Source organism: Semicossyphus pulcher, unplaced genomic scaffold (genome assembly GCF_022749685.1).
Source record: "Semicossyphus pulcher isolate SPU_LCO1_2020_fin unplaced genomic scaffold, fSemPul1.0.p SCAF_19, whole genome shotgun sequence".
Lineage (NCBI taxonomy): Eukaryota > Metazoa > Chordata > Actinopteri > Labriformes > Labridae > Semicossyphus > Semicossyphus pulcher.
In genome coordinates, this window is record NW_027211692.1 from 4,075,001 (window position 1) to 4,098,935 (window position 23,935).

The 23,935-nt window shown below is 45.5% G+C and overlaps 1 protein-coding gene across 2 annotated transcripts in view; it reads right to left on the reverse strand.

Annotated features, from left to right (window-relative positions):
• Window positions 1-21,856, reverse strand: part of nova2 (NOVA alternative splicing regulator 2) — an 88,762-nt gene extending 66,906 nt beyond the window's left edge. Inside the window, exons 1-3 of one of the 2 annotated variants that reach the window (XM_069668360.1) lie at window positions 20,957-21,856; window positions 18,156-18,224; window positions 1,534-1,677 (exon numbers count right to left, since the gene is read on the reverse strand). In XM_069668360.1, the coding sequence (XP_069524461.1) occupies window positions 1,534-1,677; window positions 18,156-18,224; window positions 20,957-21,113 (370 nt within the window). In that variant the 5' untranslated portion in view covers window positions 21,114-21,856. The remainder of the gene's footprint in view (window positions 1-1,533; window positions 1,678-18,155; window positions 18,225-20,956) is intronic. The other variant, XM_069668361.1, reaches the window with a different exon arrangement.
• Between the last annotated feature and the right edge of the window lie 2,079 nt (window positions 21,857-23,935).

Sequence of the window (23,935 nt, forward strand, 5' to 3'; positions counted from 1 at the left end):
TCTGGTGTATGTGTGTGTGTGTGTGTGTTGGTGGGGGTGCAACGTGAGCCCAGTCAAGGCCCCTCTGTCCCTGAGGACTCACAATGGCCTGTCAACACAAAACTATAGACACACACACACACACACACACACACACACACACATACACACAGCTTCTATAAATCCATAAATCTATCCCACAGACGAGCCTCAGCAGGCGAGGTCAGCGCTACAACTCAGACAACTTGTTCCTGTGTGTATACAATATATATGTGTGTGTGTGTGTGTGTGTGCGTGTGTACTCTGTAAACGCACATCTGTGCTTTAACATTATGAAAAATTGATGGATGAAGGCCGAGATAATGAAATGTTTCCTTAATGGGACGAAACACTTTGCATCTATTCATCCTGCCGCTCTCGCTCCGTCCTTTAGGAGGAGAGACGGATCGATACCCGCTCTACAAACCTCTGCATCCATCCCTTTACATCTGCTGCTGTTACTGTTTCCCATCCATCCACCCATGCATGACACACACACATCACATGCACAACATTCACGATCATATTTATAGTTCTGCAGATGATTGAAAACTCCACCTTAGAGCTCCTTGACACTGTGAGAATGATGCACAGCTGATGCAGCTTGTTTCTCTTGTGCAGCTGTTTCATATTTGATGGTTTAATTTCTTATTTTTCTGTGTAACCGGCCAAATATAAACGTTATTGTATAGTGTTCAGCATGTTCAGCAGGGTCCAAAGTTAGCACCCGCCACTCGCCAAATGTGGGTAAAATTTTAAATCTAATTTGGCGTCTAAAATCAGCGAGGCTGGGCGCCGGGGCGGGCGCTCCCATCACTACAAAACATTCTTTAAGCTGTTGGCGAAGGTTTGTTTTACAATGTAATTACAAGTTTACACTTTCACTGTTCGCAACGGTGCGCATGAAATGTAGCAGGTTACCGTGGGCTTCCCCTGCTTACTGCTATGCATCCTTTGGACAGTCACACAGTCACCCGGCAACCCGGTGTTGTGCCACGGCTCTACGGGGGCTGACGGACGGGCAAATGGAACTACATTAGCCCGCACCGGCTAATGGGGACGTGCTAGCTACAGCAGCTAATTACTGAGTTTCCATGGTGTGGAGACACATTTCCAATTCACTTAGCCTCGCTAACACTTCATCTAAAATACAGTATAAGTGTGAACACCTGGGACACCTAGCAGGAGACAGTACCAGTGGATTATTATTAAAGCATTACTGCATGTAACACTGCTACTAAAAGTTCAGTACTAAAGTAAATTAGCTTCTTTCTATCTCTGTTTATAATTGTTTTTATGACGATATTTTTATGGCCACTTACAGAATATTTTGGCTGGTGACATTTTTTAGCTTACCCGCTGATGGCAGGTAGACCAAAAGTTAATTTGGACCTTGATGTAAAGGCAACAGCAAATTGAGTCACATTTCAGTGTCAAGTTTAAGAGATAAAGATGGAGTCTTCTTTAACTTTCCCACCCCATCATCCAAAGCAGCAGCGACGGCGCTCGTCTTACCGGGGTAGAAGTCTTTGGATTTGGACAGTTTGATGGTGGCTCCGGTCTCTTTCTGCAGCTGGACGATGGTCTGACCTCCCTTCCCGATGATCGACCCCGCCGCATAGCTGGGAATCAAAACCTTCAGGAAGTACTCGCCTTCCTCTGCAGCAGGAAACAGGAAACAGGAAGTCAGAGAGAGCTGCTGCAGTTCATGCTGTGCATACTTTAAATCAAGCTGAAAAAGAAGGAATTAAAGCAGCTGCAGTCTGCAGCAGGAGTCTGTGTGAACCTTTGTCCTCATGCATGCCTTTTCAAGTGTTTTGGTTTTCTGCTCAGATGATTTCTCATGCAGCAGGAATCATCTCGTTGGAATGAGTGTAAACTGTGAAGTGGAAGCAAAGTGTTTGTCAGCAATCACAGTCTGACAGAACAGATGCGAGTCGGTGCCGCATCGCTACGCCAAAGCAGAATAATGTGCCTCTCGTCCGTCTCCCCCTCCTCAGCTTCCAGAAGCTGCAGAAATCCACCCAATCACATCAAACGATGACTGATATCCATGACAACTAATTATTTCCATAATCAGATGATTCCCTGTCGGCGTTATCTCTCCCCTTTTCTTTGCACGTCCATTTGTGCGAGCCTCTAAACACTCTCTCCAGATTGGTCTGATCTAATTTCAGCGTCAGGCCCGAGGAATCTGCTCCTCGTCACCGCCTCGGCACACGGGGGGAGCTGAACATGCTGCCCGCCGCTTTTGTTATTAAAGCTAATCAGATTCAACCGACGAATGTGCATGCAGCGCCTCGCGAGTGCATAACACCACATGCCCACCATGAAACACACACACACACTCACTCACTAACATGTGCAGATCAGCTCCCGTAAACAAACAGGGGACACATTCAGATATGTTCATGCTAACGTGGAGCCACACCTGCGCAGAGGGAGACAGTGTAAACTCTGGATCTGAAAGAAGATTCGCGTGGCCTCGCGTTCTGTGAGCTCAGCTAATTACCCCGACGGGATGAAGATGTCTTTGAGAGGCTTCACAGGCTGCAGTCTGATCTTTATGGAAAAGTACTTTCTGTGTGATCAGCCTGATGGAGGACGAGGAGGTGGCCAATACTTTAACGTCTCTGCATCATCTCCGTGATGTCTTTGAGGTTATTAAAAAATGCACTTTGTTTACATGCCTCTGAATTGTTTAGCGTCTTCATCTCCCTGCTCTGCTCCCAAAGCAGCCTCAGGTTATCAAACACTGCACGTTTAATGAGCTGACGATTAAGACAAACAAACACGCAGAGGCTCTGTTTCTATTTTTTATGTTGGATCAACAACCTGCTCAGAAATATGCGACGCTTCACCTTCACACCTGAGTTATTACCAACAAACTAAGACGTGTAAGCGCCATCACATGTGGATGAACAGGTATTTGTGTGTGTGCACGGTTTCAGATTGAGATATAAATATATTTTTAACGGCCGTTTAAAGCTCTCAAAGAAAAAGCGATAACGAGCATCATTAAGCAAAGACAGCAGCGACAGCTCGTACTGTACGTGATGACTGCTGTGAAAACCATCCAGAATAAGACATCAGCGCACGGCTCCAACAGAACCTCCAGAGTAAGAGTCCATTAAGAACTACCTGGACTGCAGGTGTGTTTGTGACTTAACAAAGTTTGACATTTTCTATTAACGTCTGTCATTTATGTAATTTTAACTCTCCTCAGAGACGCGACCGCGCAGCTGCAGCTGTTGTTGAGCTTCGCTTGTTGTGAAAAATTACGAGCAGGAGCCAGGAGGGGGATGAAGCGAAAGGTCAGAGCACATTTCAGTCATGTTGTGTTTGTTCAGAGCGCGGACACGTTCAGAGGCCGCTCAGAGTGACACGGCGACCCGCAGCAAGGCTCGGACTCAACCCGCGACCTTTCGCTTGTAGCCCGCTGCTTTTTGACAAAGCAACAAGAGAGAGAGGAAACTGACTGAGCCTCGCAGGCCACTGCAGTTCTGTCCTCTCTCAGGAAGCACCACATACAGCGGCAGAGACGCGGAGGCGCGGTGGTGTCAGATATTTGTGTGTGTGAGTGTTTAGGACAAGGTAAGAACAAATCCCTCCCGCTCTTACACAGAGGGGTCTTTGAAATCAACAAGGTTAACTAGAGCTGAGTCCCACCTCACAGGTCCTCACGCTCTCCTCTTTGACAGGCTGCTTCAGATAAAGATAAAGATAAATAGCTTTTAGAGCCTTTAACTGCTGAAGCTCTTCAGCATTTAACACAAATTTTAAAAAGTAGATTTTATTCCTGCTCGTGAATCTACAGAGAAACTCTGAGCTCGTGTCAGTTTCGTGCTTCTGCAGCGTTTTGTCTCTTTAAACGGATTCAGAGTCTCAGCTTCCCTCCCCAGCAGCAGCTTTCTTCATATTTGATAATCCAGGACGCGTAACCTCAGGAGGCAGATTAAAATAGGATTATTATTACAGGGGCACACTTTCTCACGAGGGCGAGGCACCTCGTAACACCGCTGTTCTCTGTCTGACACCCGGGCGAACAACTGGAGACACCGAACAGTAAAAACACACGTCGGTATAAAACAGGCTGCTCAGACTGCGAGGACGGACGGAAGGTTTATGTTGTCAGATCGTCACACTGAGGATTATTTAAAGCCTTTTAATAACTCATTAAATCTCTTTAACACTCACGCTGCAACACAACAACGCAGGAGCCGAGGTGTTTGTGACACATCACTATAAATACGTCTAATTAGTAAAAGCCCCCACACTCCCACCCAGGTGTTTCACTGGCTCATCAGACCTGTGCACCGAAGTCTACAATCATTCAAGTGTATGAGAAATTCTCACGACTTCTAACTTGATTTATTACCTCAGTAAAACTTTTCCTGAAGAGTTTAAGGCCTCAAAAGTGTGTTTGAAGTCTTCTTCAGCCTCATATTAAAGTCCCGTTTAGAGACAGATACAGGAGAAGGCCCCGCCTGTGCGGTGAGAGAGAAATGCTGCCCACGTTGTTTCTATGGCAACAATAAGTTTAATTTACTACACAGCTAACAACAAGCGTACGACGCGTCAGCCGATAAAAGCACAACACTTACTACAACATTTAGTGTCCGGCCGATGTCTGTTGTGATACCGTTTGTTTGTCGCACAGCTCCGGGGAAACATAAACGGCCAAAACAAGTTGTTCTTCCATGTTTGGTGGTAACCAGGGTGACGAGTGGTGCCCCATCTGATTGGTTGTCTGAAAAAAGCGCCGGTGATGCCACCAGCATGCGCTCTGTCCTCATTGGGAACAACTGAAAAAAGACGCTGGCGCTCAGAACAAGGCGCTGTGTGGACACGGGCCTAAAGCAGAGTCTGCTTTCAAAATGTATGTCAGTTTAGTAAAAGACAATCTAAGGAGTACGCCGTTAATGTTTTAAGAAAGTAGGTTTTATTATAAGTTTATGTTTTCTAATATTACAAATGAATGTAGCAAACACGGTCTGCAAATGCAACTTGCTAACCAGGCTAGCTCTTGCTTTAGCTGATAACGTAGCATGTGCTAAGCCCCCACTCTCTCTTCACTAATTAGGCCACTTCAGGCACCAAAAACAAGATGGCAGCCGCCAAAATGCCACACTCAAGGTTTAAAGTGGCAGTCCACAAAGCGATGGGTGGTGTTTAACATATGGTCTGTTCCCACCGAGTCCTGAGAGGACGTCTGACACGTGAAGTAACTTCATTGGTTGTGAATGAGTGTGTGCAGTTCTTAAACAGGCGTGACACACGGTGGCTCACGAAGCTGCCAAAACTTAAATTCAATTTCTGTTTTGATCTCCAACTTTCCCTCGCGCTCCCCGATGATGTTATGAAGCAATTTACACTAATCAATCTGAAAAACCTGAACACCCATGATGCACCCACACAAGTGTTTTCACTTATTTAGCATGACTGGATAAGACCTGTTCTCTGCACTGCGTGGGCGTGCACAGACCGGACTCCGGAGGGATCACTCCGAGTTTACGTCATGTTGGACGGACGGTGCAGATGGAAAAGATTCCTCACACACTAAATTAGATCGTTAACACTGTTTTTAACCGAGTGCAGGTCAGACATCTCTGAGACTGCAAAAGTTTCCTTGTCAGAAGTTTAGCTTTACGAGTATTGCAAATCATTTCAGTTCAAATATAAATGTAAGTACTTGACATTGGGACACACTGCAAACTTCTCTTCATGTCAAACAGCTTGTCATCTAAGAGACGGATGTCATTTCTTTCAAAGCTCTTAACTCGGGAAACTTTTTTTCCCCATTTCTCCCGACCTTCTCTCTGTTTGTAGCGGGATCGTCGTAGTAACAGAACATTGTTCACAGTGTGAAAAACCCTGTTCTCATCTCCGAGTGTTCAGCCAAATCATGAGCGCAGACAGGAAACCCGACACTCCCGGCCCTTCCTCAGCTCTGAGTGATGACATACAAAGTGCAGGCGGCTCGGACGAGGATGAAGAGGAGAGAAAAACCAACAGGATCTCAGTTTACTCATTTTTTTAATGCGGCGAAGAAGCTGTGGCCTCTTTCGTTAAAACTGGTGTTAATGAGAATCCCCTGATGTGTGTTAGAGAGAGGCGTGTTCACTCAGTCAAAGTCTGATTTTGTTAAATTAAAACTTCTTCCCCTCGGACGTCTCGGTCAGAGGAACATGATAATCATCCTCCTGTAAACCATCACTTCTCTTCATCCTGCTATCATCCTTCTGCTCGTCCCTTCCCTCCTTCACCTCCTGTCTCATGTTTTAGTTACAGAAACACTTCTCTGAAGCAGAAGCACATGAGAGGTTTGTTCTGATAAAACCTGAGTGGATAAAGGTTAACATAGGACCCTCGCAGAGTGCACACTGTAACACGTCATCGACACATCACAGCTTAAAGAGTGAAAGAGAATCATCGACTTTCTCTTGTCCAATCTTTTGTTTTAGCCTCCATCATCTTCAGAACCTCAGACTAGCTCGCTAACGCTAATTAGCAACAATAATGTGACTGTTATTGTGTCGATAAAGTTTGAGCTCTCTTCAATATCAACAATTCTCAAAGCAGCACTTGTGACTAACAGTCACATGGCTGCAGCCTAAAACTATCCGTCTTTTCCTCTCTGTTCTTCTCCTGCACTTTTTCCTCCTTCACACCTTTCCTCTCCGTTTCTCTTTCCTCCTCTCCTTTCCTTCTCTCTTCTCTTGTCTCTCCTCTCCTATCTCCTTCCTCTTGTCTGTCATTTCTTCTCCTCTTTTATATCGTCTTTTCCTCTCCTATCCTCTTGTCTCTCCTCTCTCTCCTCTCTCTGTCTTCTTCTCTGCACCAGTCCTCCTCCTTTCTCTCCTCTCCTCTCCTCTTTTCTTTCCTACCATCTCCTCTCCTCTCCTCTTTTCTTTCCTCCCATCTTCTTCTCTCCCCTCCTCTCCTCTCCTCTTTCCTTTCCTCCCATATTCTCCTCTCCTCCCTTCTCCTCCTCTCCTCCTCGGTGTACTGCAGTGACCCACTTTGAGTCTGAAGCCTTGGACTGACCTGCTTTAGATAGAGGCTAGCTAATTATAACCAGCCTGTATTAATAAGGCCGGGGAATTGGTAAATATGAAACACACACCCACACACACACACACACACACACACACACACACATACACGCACACACGTGCATGCACACACACAAACACAAAAGCGTGTCTGCAGAAACAAACACCTCGTCCACACAGAGACTATTTCGGCCGTCTCATAAACACCTACACACCTGAACAACATGAGTCACGGTGAGGAGCCGAGGATGTAATGAGTGACTCACGCTCGTCACTTGTAGCTGTTGCATGGTAACACGTTAAGAAATGTATTTCTACATGCAGCAAGGATCCTAAAACAAGGACGCGACCATTCAGGTTGCACTGGACAACACGAAACCTGCAGCAAACAGGATGCACAACAAGCCGGCGAGATTGAACACACACATTATTAAAGTCATCTGTATCATTAGCCCGCCGTGCAGAGCTCACTGTGGAGTCTGTTATGTAACACAGACTGAATTACACTTTGGAAATAAGCTTTGAGCAGGTTTGAAAACTGCCGTGACTCAATTTTCATAAACATAAACGAACTTGTAGAGAATGAAAATGCTGCTCGCTCTGCCTCCTCCTCCCACACTGCACCGTGCCGAACCGCTCTGTTTACAGCGAAGATTTCCCAGCATTCCTCAGGTTTTATCAGCTCTCTCAGCACCTATTAAAAGCCTGTGACATGCACCAGTCTGCAAAGGATGCAGCTTTTTATTTAGCTCTTTTTAAAGTCTTTCTGGTTTTCAAAGTAAAAGCTCTTAGTGACGGAAGTTAAAGAGCTTTTAGCACCGCTCAGCTCAGACTCTGCTCTGTACTTTAGGACGGGATGTTTTGACTCCGTCTGCACCTTAAAAAGCAGTTAGGGAAAAACTAGTCACTAAAAATGCTTCAAAATCAAATGTGATCTTTTTTTGAGTTTTGGGACTCTAAATGTTCACGCTTAAAAACCTCAAATTACGAGTTAGACTCTAGCGTGTCCTCTAACGCCGTTCTCTGCGCTCAGCGTCCTCTGCTGTTTTTCTCGCTGTGCTCTCAGTTGAAAACAACAACACCGCCGCGCTTGTCAGTGTCACTTCTCCCACATTGACCAATCAAAATAGAGAAGGGGCGGGACTTACAATATCAACTTTGTCAACAACAATGGCGGAGGAGAAACTAATCCTGGCGGTCACTCTCCTTGAAGGGTTACCACAATATAAATAAAAAGGCTAAAGCGTCTGTCGGGACGTCTGGTGATTCCCTGACTGACCTCAGGCAGATGCAGAGCCGTTCAGCCAGCTGATGGTCGTCCTTAAAATTGGTCTGCATTCGCACGATGGATGGGCCGATCTTTTCCAAAACAATCTCAGAGTGGAGCCTGTTTAGTCTGAAGTAAGCCTGATACTCTCCAAGCCTTTTCACGGTTAATCTCATGCACACAGACTCGTCTTTTCAAGGGTACAATTTCCAGCTGCTGCTAACGCCAGGACAGGATTTACATTGTGTTACGATTTCTTGGTCTTAAATTCCTCTGTAATCTTAATGATTGCTTTAATTAGAGGAAAAATTCCCGAACTACCGCGGAAGTGCCGTCATACAACTTTCGTAACCTAGCGACAGTAAGCGCCGACGAGAAGCGTTCTGGCGTTAGTGGACACACAGCCTTAGACAACAAAAGTGTTCATGAATTAAATAGAATTAACATGTTTGTAATATGAACATTAATGCATTCTGAAGTGAAGCCGCAAACTCATTAGAGATACCCTGCTCACTCTTTCATCCCCTTCATCTACACTTTAAAGGACACAAAGGTAAACCTGAATTATCCCTCCACTCACGTCACCGATGTCGCCCTGATCCAGAGTGCTCCCCGCCCACAAACAGTCACATTTTTTTTACCACACTTTCAGGGAAGCCGAGGCCACATGTACCTGTCACAGTCACAAATTCTAATTATGTGTAATTAAACCCCACGCTTCCGTTCAGCGTGGCATCCCACATCCCGGAGGTGCAGGTGATACTCATGCATGCTGATCTATCCGAGGATAATAAGCAGCCCGAGGCTCTGCTCGCCACGTCTGACCCATCAGTGTCAACACCGCTCTGAACATCTGACAGAGGTCACGTAAGGCTCGCCCACATCGCACTCCCTCTCACTGCTCATTATAAAGTGATGCTGAAGAACGCACACGGTCGTGGGTGTTTAAGCAAAATGAAATTTAGTCTTTGGGCAAAAAGTTTGGAGAATGCTTTAAGTTATTTTCTGCAGGAATCCGGAAACAGAAGCTCGTCCTCAGAGTTCGGCCCACAAACACGGCGGTATTTGGCGTCATGGCTGTTAAAGTAGCACCGTGATACGACGCTGCTGATGATGGGCAGTGTGCGCAGAGAAACCTGATGTCTCAGCGGGGTGTCAGACTCATTGTTCTCTGCTACTATTTTCTGCTCTTGTTAATATGAAGCATCATCAAAGATCCAGCAGCTCAGCCACCCCGAGAGCAGAGACGCTTTCATGCTGACAACATAATGAGCACGTAAACTTTCAGTCCAAATACGAGCAAGAAAAACACAATAATTACACATGTGCTGATTGTTACTGATTACTTCTTAATGTCTGAGCTGTCAGAAAGTACAGAGGGAGGATTTTATCTCATCTCTAAAAGGATAGAAGACACTAAAAGGACACAACAAGGACCTCATGTCACGCAGAGAGCAGCGGGGTGTCGCACAATACGAGTTCAAACGCGGGACGTGGGAGTTTCTAACTGTGGGATCAGCCGGTTGGTGTGCAGAGGCTGAACTTCAGAGGGTTTGAGCTCGTTTCTCAGTGTCTTATTTTATGTGAGCAACACCATGAATCCCTCTGAGGAAGGACTGTTTGTACTGACTGTGTCTAAAAGGAGTCAGACAAAGAAAAAGAGTTCATGAGATGTTTGAAGATTTTAGCTAGCTTACACCAGTGTTCATTTTGTTAATGAAAATTATGTCGATACATTTTTTCCACGACGAGGACGAAACGTTGACGAGCTAAAAATAGATCGTTGATAATAAAAACTCTAACGAGACGGATGTTTTGTTTTCGTTAACGAGGCGAGACTAAATGTTAGTGTCGGGCAGTCGGACATTTAAAATCTGTGATGTTTTAAAGCTTCAGGCTCCAGTTAGAGAAACATCATGAAGGTGGTTGTGAACTTTCAGTGTGTCACTCAGACTTCCTGCTTCAGGCTCTGAGCGCGCTCACAGAGAGAGCGGCAATTTATACGTCTTTTTATTTTTTAATGAGCAATATGACTTCTCACTTCTCAGCATGCGCAATACTGAATACTGAATACTAATCAGGTGGTCCATTTGTTCATTCGTGCTGTACACTTGCTGACTTAGTTTGTCATTTGGTTTGTTGTGTATTATCTTATTAGTTCTACCTATTAGTTTATATTATAGTACCTATTTTTCAGGATACACTTGTTTAGTTACTTATTTTTATAAGCTCTTTATTGTAATGTTGCACTGTCCACTTTGCTGCTGTGACCCTGTACATGTCCCCGCTGTGGGACCAATAAAGGATGCTCTTATCTTATTTGATAAGAGCATGTCAATGCCTCTTCCTGCTTCGGTCAGACGGTTTAAACGAGAAGCGATGACGAACAGTATCTTTATGTCCTCATCGTTCTGTTCGGCTGATCTGCCTGAGTTTTAAGTGTTAATTTTACCTGAAGCTAACAGAGACGAGGGAGACTTGAAGGAGGCAGATTTTCTTAAAAGCAGAAACATTTTGATTAAAAGTAACGACTAAAATGTTTTGAGTTGTCGTTGATTAAAACTAGTAAATAGCAAAAGTGACTAAAATGTGGCTAAAGCTAATAACATTTTCTTTTTCATCCTAAGACTAAATCTAAAACAGCTGCCACAATTAACACTAGTTTACACTTGCTAGCATGTTTTTCTTTTTCTAAATATCAGCTGTAATCAGGGTCAGTTGTAGATATCAGTTTGTATAGTGTCTCCTTGTAAAGGTTCTTATGATTTATTTGTCCAGCACAGGACTCTAATCCCGGTTCTCTGGCTGGACGTCTCGCAGTGTTCGACCAAATCGTCGTCCCGACCGCCGGCAGACTTTATCGGTGTTTCTACTTCGTCACCTTGCAGCTGCCCCGAGCGTCTAAAAGTGCTATGAATGGCTTTACAGTGAGGCTAGTGCAAAGCCTGGTGTGTCTCATGCAGACGCTAAAGGCGTCAAAAAGACGTTGGCTCACGATCGTGGATTACTTTTCGTTTGTACACATGCGGACAGCGATGGAGAACAGCCTGGTATGTGCTCCATCCATATTTATATTCTGTCTGTCCATGACAGCTTAAGCTAATTGCCTCAAAGCTCCCTCAGAATAGACGCTAATAATGTCACGCTAATGTCACGTATGTGCGGCTCCCATTTATTTTTCATTAAGGCTTTCATTTAATTAAGATATGAAGCGTGTGGACCTGAACGTAGAGCAACTTCAAACCACCAGACCACAGTACAGAGAAGCTAGTGCTCTCACTGCGTGTGTGTGTGTGTGTGTGTGTGTTTGTGTGTGTGTGTGTCTGCAGCTGAGACACTGCAGGGTTCCCTCCTGGTTGCTGTGATGAGGGTCTTTGTTTTCACTACTCCAAGCACACAGGAAGAACCCACGTTTCCAACGTGTCTGACACAAAACTGCCTCTTTGTCTGTGTGTCTGAAAAGTTTGTGTGCGATCGCCACTCGCAGAAAGTTTGCCATGAAGGTCAGAGAGTTTATCCGGCTGTATGTCCGTCTGTTTGCTCGTCTTTACGTCTCTGCGGGTCAACAAAGGGGGATTTGGTATCAGGGGGTTTAAAGACGTCGAGGTCGTTCACAATAAATAATAGATGGTCCTCCAACACGACATAACTGGATGAGTAAACAGTCCAATCTGTTGCTAAGGCCCCTGCGGACCCGCCAGGCCCAGAATAGGCCTTCCCATGCTGGGGGATTGGAGGCTCAAATCCTGGGATCTGGTGTCCACGGCCTGCAGGGGCGGGGCCGGGCGGGGGGCTGCGGTTCACAAGTCCTATCTCATGTTCTGTTACTTTTCCTCACACGTGTCATGCTGACAAACATACCTCAACACACCTCGCTGTAGCAGACAGAGACAACATGCTTGTATGTGCATGTGTTGAGAAAGAAAGAGTCACATTTAAAGGTACAGTAACCTCATTAGTGGTGTCAGGGCTCAGCCTGATGTTGGCCTGAAGTGTAACATTTACAGATTCTGTCTTTTAACATTGCCTCAAACTTTGCATCTAATTACAGCACTGTCACTTTCACGTCAAACTGGGTGATGTCAAATACAGAAAATAATTGAGGTGGTGCGTAACGGCGGTTTCACACTGGAAGCGTGGCGTGTGCGTGACGGCAGCAGGACGTCTTTTTTTTCATTTTAATTTTCGCCGGTTTTTACCGCGAGCCGGGCGCATTTCTCGCCTAAAATACGGTGAAAATGAAATATGATTGACCCATTGATCTCTGACAGCAATATTAACATCTCTTCCTGTAGAATATGTCAAAAGCATGGAAAAGAAAACACGTGAACACTTCTGGTGTTTTCAAAGTAAAAGCCCGATCTGGCATTCTGGCTTCCCTTGTTTGTACAGAATGCTTTTATTTTGAAGTGTTTCCATGTTGGGATTTTTTTTACTTTATTTGTTACATTTCCAGGAAGTTAACTGGAAGATAAAGTCACTCACAAAGCTTTTTACTGTGGTTCCTGCTTAATTTTCATGTCGTGTAGGCCATAAATACATTATGTTAGTAAAACATGAATAAATAACATCAGGTTACGGAGGTTACTACTTCTGATGCAGTGTGAATCCATCGTAACTGTGCGCTCACACCGAGCACGAAGCCAATACTCGCCTCGTGTTACTCGCGCGAGTTTGACCGTCCGGATCAAAATTCGAGTTTAAATAACAGGCGAAGATTCGCCCTTCGAGGAAGCGGGCCATATCGCCATGGCTACCAACGGCATCAGGAGAATCTCGATGTTGATAAGTTTTCGCTACACCACGTGACACAAATTCGCAGAGGAAGTTACATTTTTTCAACTCACTCACTTGCATTGACTTTGTTTGGAATCTTGTTGCAGATTTGCGTCTATTCGCATTCGGTGTGAACGCACAGTAAGAGAGCGCTACATGCCTGTATGGTGGAAATCCAGATGTTAGACAGCACCTCTGACGGTTGGCTGTATTTCATTAAACTGTTGTCATACACGTAAATAGTTTGGAGTTGTAATCTGAACAGACACGGAGCGTCGTCTTTTTAAGAGTAAAACTTCTGTCACAGATTTATCAATAACAAAGATTTGATTCTGTTTAACTGTTTGCACTTTTTCTTCAGTGTCTCCAGGATGTCAGGCTTCTGTTATCAAGCGTAACACTTGTAGCTCGTGCTTAATAATAAAAAGCTTCTCTATCTCTTGAAGGCTTTTATTGTGAAACAGATGGAGGAAGTGTTGGATCGTATTAATAGTAAATGAGACACGGCCAGAAAACTCAACAAAGGAGGAGCAGCGAGCAGCTTTAGATTTCTATGTCGGGACTATTTATATGGAAATGACATCATTTAAGATCAATTCAGTATTTATGAACGACTATTTTCGGGTGGACATGTGTGCTTATCTGATAAACTGGATGTGTCCTTTAATCCTTTCAGCAAACAGTTTAAACGTCATGTCGGCCTTAACGCTCTTTTAGATCACAACCTGTCTAACAAACTTAAATAGGTCACATAAACTCGAGTGGTCAGAGACTCTTGTGCCGTTTGAACATCAGATGTGCGACTTTGTGAGGAAGGTCTGAGGAGCTTCGGTGTGAACACAGACTCAGCACAGGAGGAGGGGCTCGGATCGAGGGTCTGACCTCTGGGGAAAATATTCATCTCCCCTAAGCAGGGAGAGTGAAGCGGGGGGCAGGCTTTGTCTAACACACCCCCTCCAGTTCTCTGTTCTTTTGTTGGGAGGTAGCATTCACACACACACACACACACACACACGCAGACATGTAAAGCTCTCCAGCAGTGAGGCTCTGACCAGCTGTCTTCGCTCTGAAAGATGGCCGTCGTCACTCATGAGCAGCGCGAGCGAGCAGGAGGAAATATCTCTATCGTCATCGTTCTGTTTCTGCCTCTTCAGCGTCTGAAACTTTCACTTTTCCCACGTTTTTTATTCTATTTAAATTTTAATTTAGCGCAGACGCAGCTCCAGTGTGTCACCACGTTCAGAAGCTGCATTCCTGTGAGTCTAATTCATAAACACAGGTTCAGCCTGATATCCTGCTAGGTGAATAACTCCTTAAATTTCTACATTTTTAAATATAAATATGTAAAGATGTGTGTTGTGTAAAAACAGCTCTCCCTCTTAAAGGTAACAGGATGACTCATAACACCAGCAGCATCTATTACTGTGTTTTGTTGTTTCATGCCAGAAATCATCTCCTCAGAGAAGCTGCTTTTAAAATGGAGGATTTCAACTTGAGCATGACGCTTCTTCGGCCTCCGTTATAAACAACTCATAAATGACGGAGTTTGAAAACAAAACTAAAAAATCCACAAATAAATAATGAGAGAAACGTGGGACTGATCGGACGAGGAAACGCAGAGATGACGTCCTGGCTGATAACAGTCGAGTAAATACCTCCGTCTATTCATCACAAACAGGAGTCTGAGAGAGGAACGACATCCTGCCACAGAAACCCAGTTTGAATAGAGATTTAAGGAGAGCCAATCAGAAGCCTCCGTACTGAAACGCTCTGTAACATCAGGGCGTCTGCGTAGCAATCGAAGCAGACATGGTGGCTACGCTAACAAAGATAACTGAAGCAGCCGCCTCCTTTCTCTCCCTTCAGTGTGTGTGTGTGTGTGTGTGTGTGTGTGTGTGTGTGTGTGTGTGTGTGAGAAAACCGGTGTGTATTGTTCATGGACCAAGGCTATTTCAGAGGCGGGGGCCCTTCCCGTCGTCCTCGCTGCATCGGCCCTTTCATCGCTCCCTTATCCATATTCATCGCCGCCCCGCTCCCCTCACCTATCAGCGAGCAGCTAGCTGTAAGCGGCGTCTCGCTCCACCAATCGCACGCCTCCCTTTGAGGGAATATTCCCACCTCTCATCCCCTTCACCCCACCCTGTACAATGGCTGCTTTTTTTACTTTGACGCAGTGGCTCGAAAAAAAAGAAGAGGAGAGGGTGGAGGAGGAGGAGAAGGAGAGTCGCAGCTCCGGCTGGCAGAGTCCTGCCAACGGCGGCTGCGAATCGATCGACAGCCTCGGAAACGTTTGCCGAGCGAGCGTCGTCAATGGCAGCCAGCGATTGATGAAAGGGGGTGGGTGGAGGACGAAATGATGGGAGGACGAGGGTGAAGGAGGACAGAAGGAGGAGGGTGCAGTCGTGATGGGTTGAAGTAGAGCATGATTAGTATGGATGAGGAGGAGAGGAAGATGGAGGGAACGAGGAGGAGACGAGGGAGCAGACAAAAACGGTCGAGCTCCGATTGAACAAAACAGGCGTGTCGCAGGGAACGCTGTGTTCTGTGAGACAGCGAGGATAAAGGCCAAGAGCGAGACGCACAGCGCAATATGTGTTCTATGTAAACACTCCCACATATTAAAATGCAGCTCAACATTTAGGAAGGAAACAGCTCCGGCAACAAATCTCTGCATGCAGGCTCACACGGCTGCAGTTCATTAGGACTGACCCCCTCTGCCTGCACGGGGTCTGAATTTTCGAGTGTTCAAAGCCAAATTTAGGGCTTCTTCCTCCTCAGCTCGGACAGCCGATCAATGAGAGGAAGACGGCTCTCCTTTGTACGGACGACCCAAAAAAAGCTGCTTCGCTCAGCTTCAGGAGCAACAGAAAACAGTCGGATCGATAGCATCAAAGCCTCGTCTCGTACAGGCGAGGCTCAACACGCAAGCATATACGTGTGTGTGTGTGTGTGTGTGTGTATGTTCAGTGTGTGCTCTCATTAAACTTCATGTCAGCTTTTTGCAACTTAAAGTGAGACAGAAAACAAAAGAGAACGAACACGCACAAAAGTCTTCCGTCATCCTGAGAGTCCGCTAATGTCAGTTAGCAAGGTTATTTTAAGCCCCCCCTCCTCCTTCACTACAGCAGCTTGCCAGTCCATCCATTAACTAAATTAATGTATTACATCTCACAGACAGGAGAGGAGAGGCGAGGAGGACAATAAAAAAGACAATAAAAGTGCAGAGAAAGAGAAGAAGAAAAGCCTGAAACTAAAACTAATGACGGACTGGAAGGTCTCTGCGTCCAGGTCAGCAAACTTCTCCCTGCCTGATAAACCTGTGGGCGATCCCACTCGCATGTTCGCTTTCTGACCACCTACATGAAAATCGAAAGAAAAAAACATCCAATTTATTTGGTTTGCGCTTACATAAGACTTCTTAATAGCTTATACAAGCACTTTTTTTCCCCCTGAAAGCTGCATTTCTTTTCGAATGCACTGAATCTGAGTCATTTCTATTAAGCTGAGAGGCTGTCGGACTGTGTGCGGGAGAAATGCTGCACGCTGAACAGATATCAGCTCTCAGAGGAGGCTGCTGATGAATTTTCATGTTTTGCTGCTTTAATGTAAACAAATAACTCATGCAAATCTGAAAATGCTGATTTTTACATGAGAGCAGTGAACTCAGCATTTCCTGACAGTTTAATGATCTGATTTTTTAATATCTCAGAAATGCTTCTTCGCTGGAAATTAATATATTTTTTATGATTTTTATCCAAATAAATTTAGTCTTCGTTAAAATTTAAGAACTCTAAATTACTGACCCCTGATTGGCCGACAGCAGCAGGTCCTTAAATTATGAATCTACTGTTAGATTTTGGGTCATTTATTCGATCACGATCGAGTCCGGCTTTGAACCTGATCTAAGTTTAAACCCCTGATACCAAATCAAATATTAACAATGCCCTCATTAAACGTCTGTGATCACATATGTACATGATTAAAGTGAAATCTGAATTCCTTTAATGCAGGAGGAGAGCCCCGCTGGGTCAGGGCGAGGGGCAGCGATAAGAATGGGGGTTCGGGGGATTAGAGGGCTGCGGGGATGAGGAGGGGGGGAGGGGGTGAACAGCAGCGACTGCAGCTACTCATTGATCTCTCCTTCTTTAAGACCTTCAGCTTTTTGTGAGGCCGAGCTGATTTATGACCCTCACGGTTACAGTGGTCCCATGTCGCACCGCACCTACTGTCTGACAGCTGAGTCTGATGTCGCTGCACGTTTCCCTCACACACACGCAGTAAGACAAACACATGCACACAAACCAGCCGAACCTCAGAGGACGAATATGTTCCCTCTGATTTAAATGTCTCCTCTCACGCCTCAGTCACACACACGAGAGTGACATAAACAGAAAACACTTCGCCCAGGAATTTTACAGCACCCCGGATTTCTAATCTGCATTTTTTGGGGTAAAAAAAGCAGGAATGAAAAATACTTTTCTGCTCAAATTAAGAGATTTTCTCTCTCGAATTCAAACCAAAGAAATCTCAATCCTCCTGTGAAAAAGGACAAACATTAAACAGCAGCTGCACGGTGCAAACTCTAGCATCACACTTTGAGCACAATCATAGAATGGACATTTCAACGACACGTCGACAGTCATAAATCACACTGTAATGCATTGGTGACATGGCTTGCATGAGGTCAAAGTTCAGCAGGACTCATCTGTGCAGTAATGTCGTGTATCATGACAAAAGAAACATTGAATTTGTATAAAAGCATGAGAATGGATGTTATGGGACTGATCACGTACAATATAAACAATATCAGCATGCATTATCCAGGATCATGAGTAAACATGGGGGTGTTACATGTTCATTTAAACCCTATTTAAATGTCAGGCCCTGCAGCAGTCAGACCTGCTCACTCAGATTTAGTTTCACTGCACTTTGGCCTGAAACATGTTCGTGTGGTCACTGCTGAATCAGTCCTGCATTGAACAAGGTTACAGTAAAGATTATAAAAACAGCAAGAAGATCAAAATCAAAGTCTGTCTTACCATGAGTCTCAGTTTCTTGGTGAGGGAATACAATGCCTTCAGTTTCAAATAGGGGCTGCAGGAAGGCCACTACAGAGAGAGGAAGCACAGGGGGTGGGGAGTGTGTGGCGTAAACTAATCATTCAGAGAAACAACCATTGTTATGATCTCTTAGCAGCACTTTGACTTCTATCATCTGCAGCCTGAGTGCATCTTAAATATAAAAACACTAAACACATTCAGTGCAAAAATAAAGCTTCTGTTTCAAAGCAGTTTGGGTACGATCAGCCTCTACAAGCTGGAGTTCTCTTCTGCATCAAGGGCCAGAAACAGAAACAGTTTGTGCACCTTATAATTAGCAAATAAGAAGAGTGAGATTCAGGCTAATATCATCAGCTGGACTCAAGCTGTAAATGTTATAATAGAGAAAAACAAGACCAGATTGTTCCACCATGAAACTACAACAAGAATACATGTTGAAATAAATTATCTGTCAGTGCAACATATTCAAAAAAAGACCTGCAACCAAGCTCTGATTCCTCATCTTTAGGGGCTGTCGTGAAGTGTGTGTGCGTGTGTGTGTGTGTGTGTGTGTGTGTGTGTGTGTGTGTGTGTGTGTGTGTGTGTGCGTGTGTGTGTGTGTGTGTTTGAGCGACCAGTACATTTTCTACCAAATGTCATCCGATCAGCAGCCTGCTGCTGCCGGCTGAGGGAGTTTGGACCTGGCGGCTCCACGGCCGTCCTCCCTGCCTGAGTAAAAGCCTGCTCGGCCGTGCTCCTCCTCCTCCACCTCCTCCTCCTCCTCCTCCTCCTCATCATCATCATCTCAACCTTTTCATTTGTCTAAATGGACGAGCTCTCTGACTGTCAGGCTGGCAGGGGGAGGGTCCCCTGAGGAGGGTTTACATACAGTGAGGGGGAGACTTTAGTGCTCCGAGTGCTGCATCGATCTGCAGTTAAACAACGCTCACTAACCTGAGGCTCAGCCTCCTCAGCCGCTCTCTCGCTCTGAGGACAGGTGAGCTGAAGGAACTGTTCAGAATGACTGTCCTGTTCTTTACTGTCACAAATCTACTAAAGGTAAAAACGTATTGATCCTCAGGACGCTCTGTAGGTCACACTGAGGACTAGTTTTATTTGTGCACTAACAGGTACAGGCCTCTGAAAACATTCAGTAATGTTGCACAGCGTAGTTACTTTTTCTGATGGAGGCCTTGAAGCTAATTCACTGTGAGACTGATGCTGTAAATATTGATACTTCACTCGGGTAAATATCAGATGCCAGCAGTCATGTTGACCACCATTATTAAGATGGCGGTTCTCCTCTGAACCGAACCAGCAGTGAAACCAGATTTTTGTTGCTTATTTTATTGGTAAATTAATTTTTAAATTGTCGTCAGATTTTTTGAATATTCACCAGGCATTTAAGAATACGCCAACATTAAACACGTTTAATTAATCTGTGTCTCAGTGGAGAATTTAGAGTCCCAGAGGAGTCTGAACACTGTTGTAGAGACTCGGCTGGCCTGAGGGGAAGAGATTTGGGGCTAAACTGATTTATTTACATGAAAACAGTCAAATATAAACACATTCAGCTGCGTGCAACTTCTTTCAAATGTAGCATCAGAATCTTTATTTTCTTTATCTTGACAACCTTATCTTAACTTTCTAAACATTCCTGCATCTTCATATTCAAATATTGTCTCGGACACGTTTGTCTCCTAAAACACAGATACTTTATAATATTTGTTTTTTAAACTGACAGGTTAAACAGCTTGAACTAAAAGATTTGGTCTCCTTAAATCTTCTAATTAAAACATTTCTCATGGAGCTTTTGTGCTGAAAATCTTTAACTGCATTTAAACAATCTTCAGCATCTCTTCTGTGAGTGCACGCGACACTTTGGTGTTGTGTAAATAAGCCCTTTGGAGGTGGAGTGTGTGTCCATGATGGGGTGCATGGCCAGGAGAGGCTGCTGATGGTTGTAATGCCGGTGATGGGAATGCTTGGTGCATGACAGCATGTAAACAAAAACCAAATATGGTGATTGCCATGGTAACATGTCCATATTTCATCCAACCAGAGAATAATGAAGAAACATGATTGGACATTTTGGAGTAAAAAGTCTCTCCTGCAGGCTGCAGGTTATTAAAAACAGCAAAGCATGACAAAATACCCAGGCACCGACATGCTGCAGTAACACAGAGACACATTCGGACCGCTCTGCTCGCCACAGGCCTGCTGATCTGACGAGTCCAAATGTTTATCCGCTTGTGTAATTGTACACAAAGCGGCGATGGTGGCTGATGTGTGAGATTATCACAAGGTCATCCGTCGACGGGATGAGAGCCTGCGATCACGCACCAGCCCGATCTGGCTTTCACTTGTTTACATCCTTATTTTGGCTCCAGCATGGCCGCTGAGGCTGCGCGTAAATCTTAAGACGCAATAAAGACACACAATTCTGCTGATCTAAGGAGGCTAAAGCAGGCAGGATGTGCGCGAGAGGAACCGGCGGCTTCCCTCCAAATCCCCCTCGGTCCCTCTCATTGTTTCCTTTCCATCAGACGCGGCGGCCCGGGGTTATTTTAACGCTGATGGAAAATGACTGTCGCTCATTAGAAAGCGGATTAAAGAAATTACGTCCTCTATAATTTTATTTCTGCGTAATTTGATCACAAATGTCAGAATCTGTGACTGCAGCGTGCCTCTGTGCCCGCTAAGAATCAGATCAACCTGCTCTCCTTTCTCTGCCTGCCTCAGGACGAAGCCACATTCACCGAAACCCGAACAGCTCCCCGCATCCCCATCGCTGCACTTACCTCCCGTGTTTGTGCGTTTAGTGCTGCTGGCCTCCGTGGGAGTCTCCAGGGGTCTTTTACGTGAGTCCGGGGGATCGGACTCCATGTGTGGTTGTTGATTGTGATGGTGAGGATTTGAGAAAATCCCGTTTTGCTGTACTGCTCCGCCGGCCATCATTTTCGAGCTTGCTCTTGGATGCTTGGGCTGCGTTTGCGTTTAAATCCCCCCTTTTCCCGTGCTTTTACGCAGCGTAGCCGTGCAGATGAGTCTTTGGAGACGGCGAAAGCGATTTAGGAATTGGAAATTACGCTGTTTCTTACGGACGGAGAAGGTTAGCTGCGTGTTTCTCCGTGGTGCGCTGTGCGTACAGAGATGCTGCGCAGGGAGAGAAAGAAAGAATCGCTGGATGATCGGCTCAGAGGAGGAAAAATCCGAAACCTCTGCAGATGGAGAATGATCTAGGCTACTAAAAACGTGCAAATGGAGCGTCAATCTTCCATCAACCTTCTGATATGCGGGCTAGGATACGTGTGTCATTCCGCTGCAACCGGATAAAAGAGCGTTCTCATGTCAGGCAGTGCAGGATGGTGGCGCTCCTCCGCAAACAACGGAACAATAAATAAAAGAAAACAAAAAACACAACCGAAGACAAAGAGGCGAAATCAACCGAAGAAAGAAGAAAGAAAGGTCGCTGGAGCAATAATAATAATACAAAAAAATCCGATGCGTTAGTGGTAAACTATTATAATTTCTTTCTTGTTATCCTGTCCTGGCTCCGATCGTGAAGACACCCAGAGGGGTGACGGTGGGTGAGGAGGGTGAGGAGGGTCCGGAGACGCGGAGCTGGAGGATCACACGGAGAAAGAGACGTTTTTTCCTGCTCGTTCTCTCGGTGAAGATGCTGCAGTCTTGCGTTCAGAGCATCCCTTCTCTGACTGGCTGCTAGAGGGAGCGCAGGGGAGCGGCTGACGTCACAGGGCCTCGCGATGCCTTCAGGGGCACCCCGTAAACTCGGATTCCCCATGTTTCAATGTGAAAGTGCGAAGTGTTTCTACGTTTTTGTACTTTTTGAGAAATAAATGAAAGAAAAACGAACACCGGGAATTTCTTTTGTAATCTGAACTTTTGTGTACAACAATGAGCTAAAGTGTGCTGAAGATAAAAACAGTATACCAGCTCATTTAATTTGATTAACCTACATGACATCACACTGATGGTCTTTAACCATCTAATGACCCCAACACTCTGCAAGTGTCAGCATGAAACGGCATGAAAAAAGGACGTAAACAGAGTCTAGATAATCCCAGCTTTGCTACGTTGTATTGACTCACACATGCAAAACAATCAATGTAGGCCTAATCCTTATTTTCAACGTCACGTGAAGGCATCCCGAGAGAGAAAGCGACAAAATGGGAAGGAGAGAGACGCCTCCGTCGAGACGCGATTGGCCGAACCTCCATTTCTCCGGCAAAACGAAAAGGACGCAGATATATTCGCCCGGCGGAGTCACATGACGGAGAGGAAAAGATGCGGCGGCGGGTTTTCTCTCCACTACAGCCGCGGCAAATGCAATTATGGCTGAACGGGAGCCCTGAAGGTCCCGCTGCGGCTGTTTGGAGGTCTGTAGCTGGCTGTCAGCAGGCCGAGGGAGCCTCAACACACCTGGACATCTGCAGGAGGAGAGCTCGCCCACTCGGCTCTGGCTTTAATTTCAATATCAGAATTTAACAAGTGAGAGTTTAAGGAGAGAGCTTTTTATTACAGTGGCACAAATAAGCAGCTTTTGTACAAAAAAATAATAAAAAAAACAACAACACATTTTTCTTTCTATCTGTGAGTTTCTTAATCCTGTTTGTCCCACAAACTCAAATCAGACAGACTTTAGTTTCCACCTGACCACCTGCTGACCCTCAGGCCAGGCTGCAGGCCTGCTCAGCCTCCACCTGCACCTGAAATACACAAAACTGACATGTTTGTAGTTTTGCATGATCATGATGCAGTTCTGACACTGACAACAAGCATGAAGCATGAGCAGCCGGCCTCCCTCACCTGTCCCTTCAGCTGCTCTGTGTGTGTGTGTGTGTGTGTGTGTGACCCACCTGTGTGTGCTGCTCCTGACATCTCTGCGTCGCTCCGCCTGGATCTGAAGAGGGATCCTCCAGCACTGTGAGCTGTCTGAGAGAGCTATACCCGCCTCAGTCTTTCCCTCTCTCTCTCACACACACACATACACACACGCACACTCACACATTTGGCATATCCTCACACACACTCCGAGAGACACGCAAATACAACCTACTCCCTCTCTGCTCTTCTGTCCAGTGCCGTACAGATGCGGTGCGCCCTCAGTGCCTCCTGTAGCTTGTAGTCAAGGTGACATTGTGCTGCCAGTGCACACACACACACACACACACACACACACACACACCAGGCTCACGCACACACACAGGCACAGAGAGAAGCTATCTCACACTATTTCACATCGCCATGAGAAACGCACCGGTGAGCCAGGCTCCTGCTCTGGAAATACGTGGCAAATCCGAGGCAGATGGATCCCGAGCTGCAGTCTGAAACAGATTCTGCAGCACAAACAGCAGCAGCTCACAGGGACAAAGGGCCCGCACGCCCCAGACTAATTGTATGAGCTGCTCTGCATAGTGTGTGTGGAGCGGAGCACGCTTTTAGCTGGACATTTATATATTTGGAGCAGAGTGTGTTAGAAGCTCATTTGTTAGGCGTCCACACAGCAGAGTGTCCACGCGGCTGATGCAGCAGCAGCATATGGAAAAAGTGAAGTAGCCCCATAAGCAGTAAAGCACAGACCAGCAGCATTCTTTGCTTTTTATTGGGCTGGGCTATACGAGCAGATGTTTGGGGAATGGTTTTCAGAGATTTGGTGCTGCAAACTCCTGTTCGGCTTTGGACGCTGACCCCAAACACTTAAGGCAGCTTTCAGAGTCGCCACAGGCAATTTAGAAGAAGCAAGGTTACAGTAATAA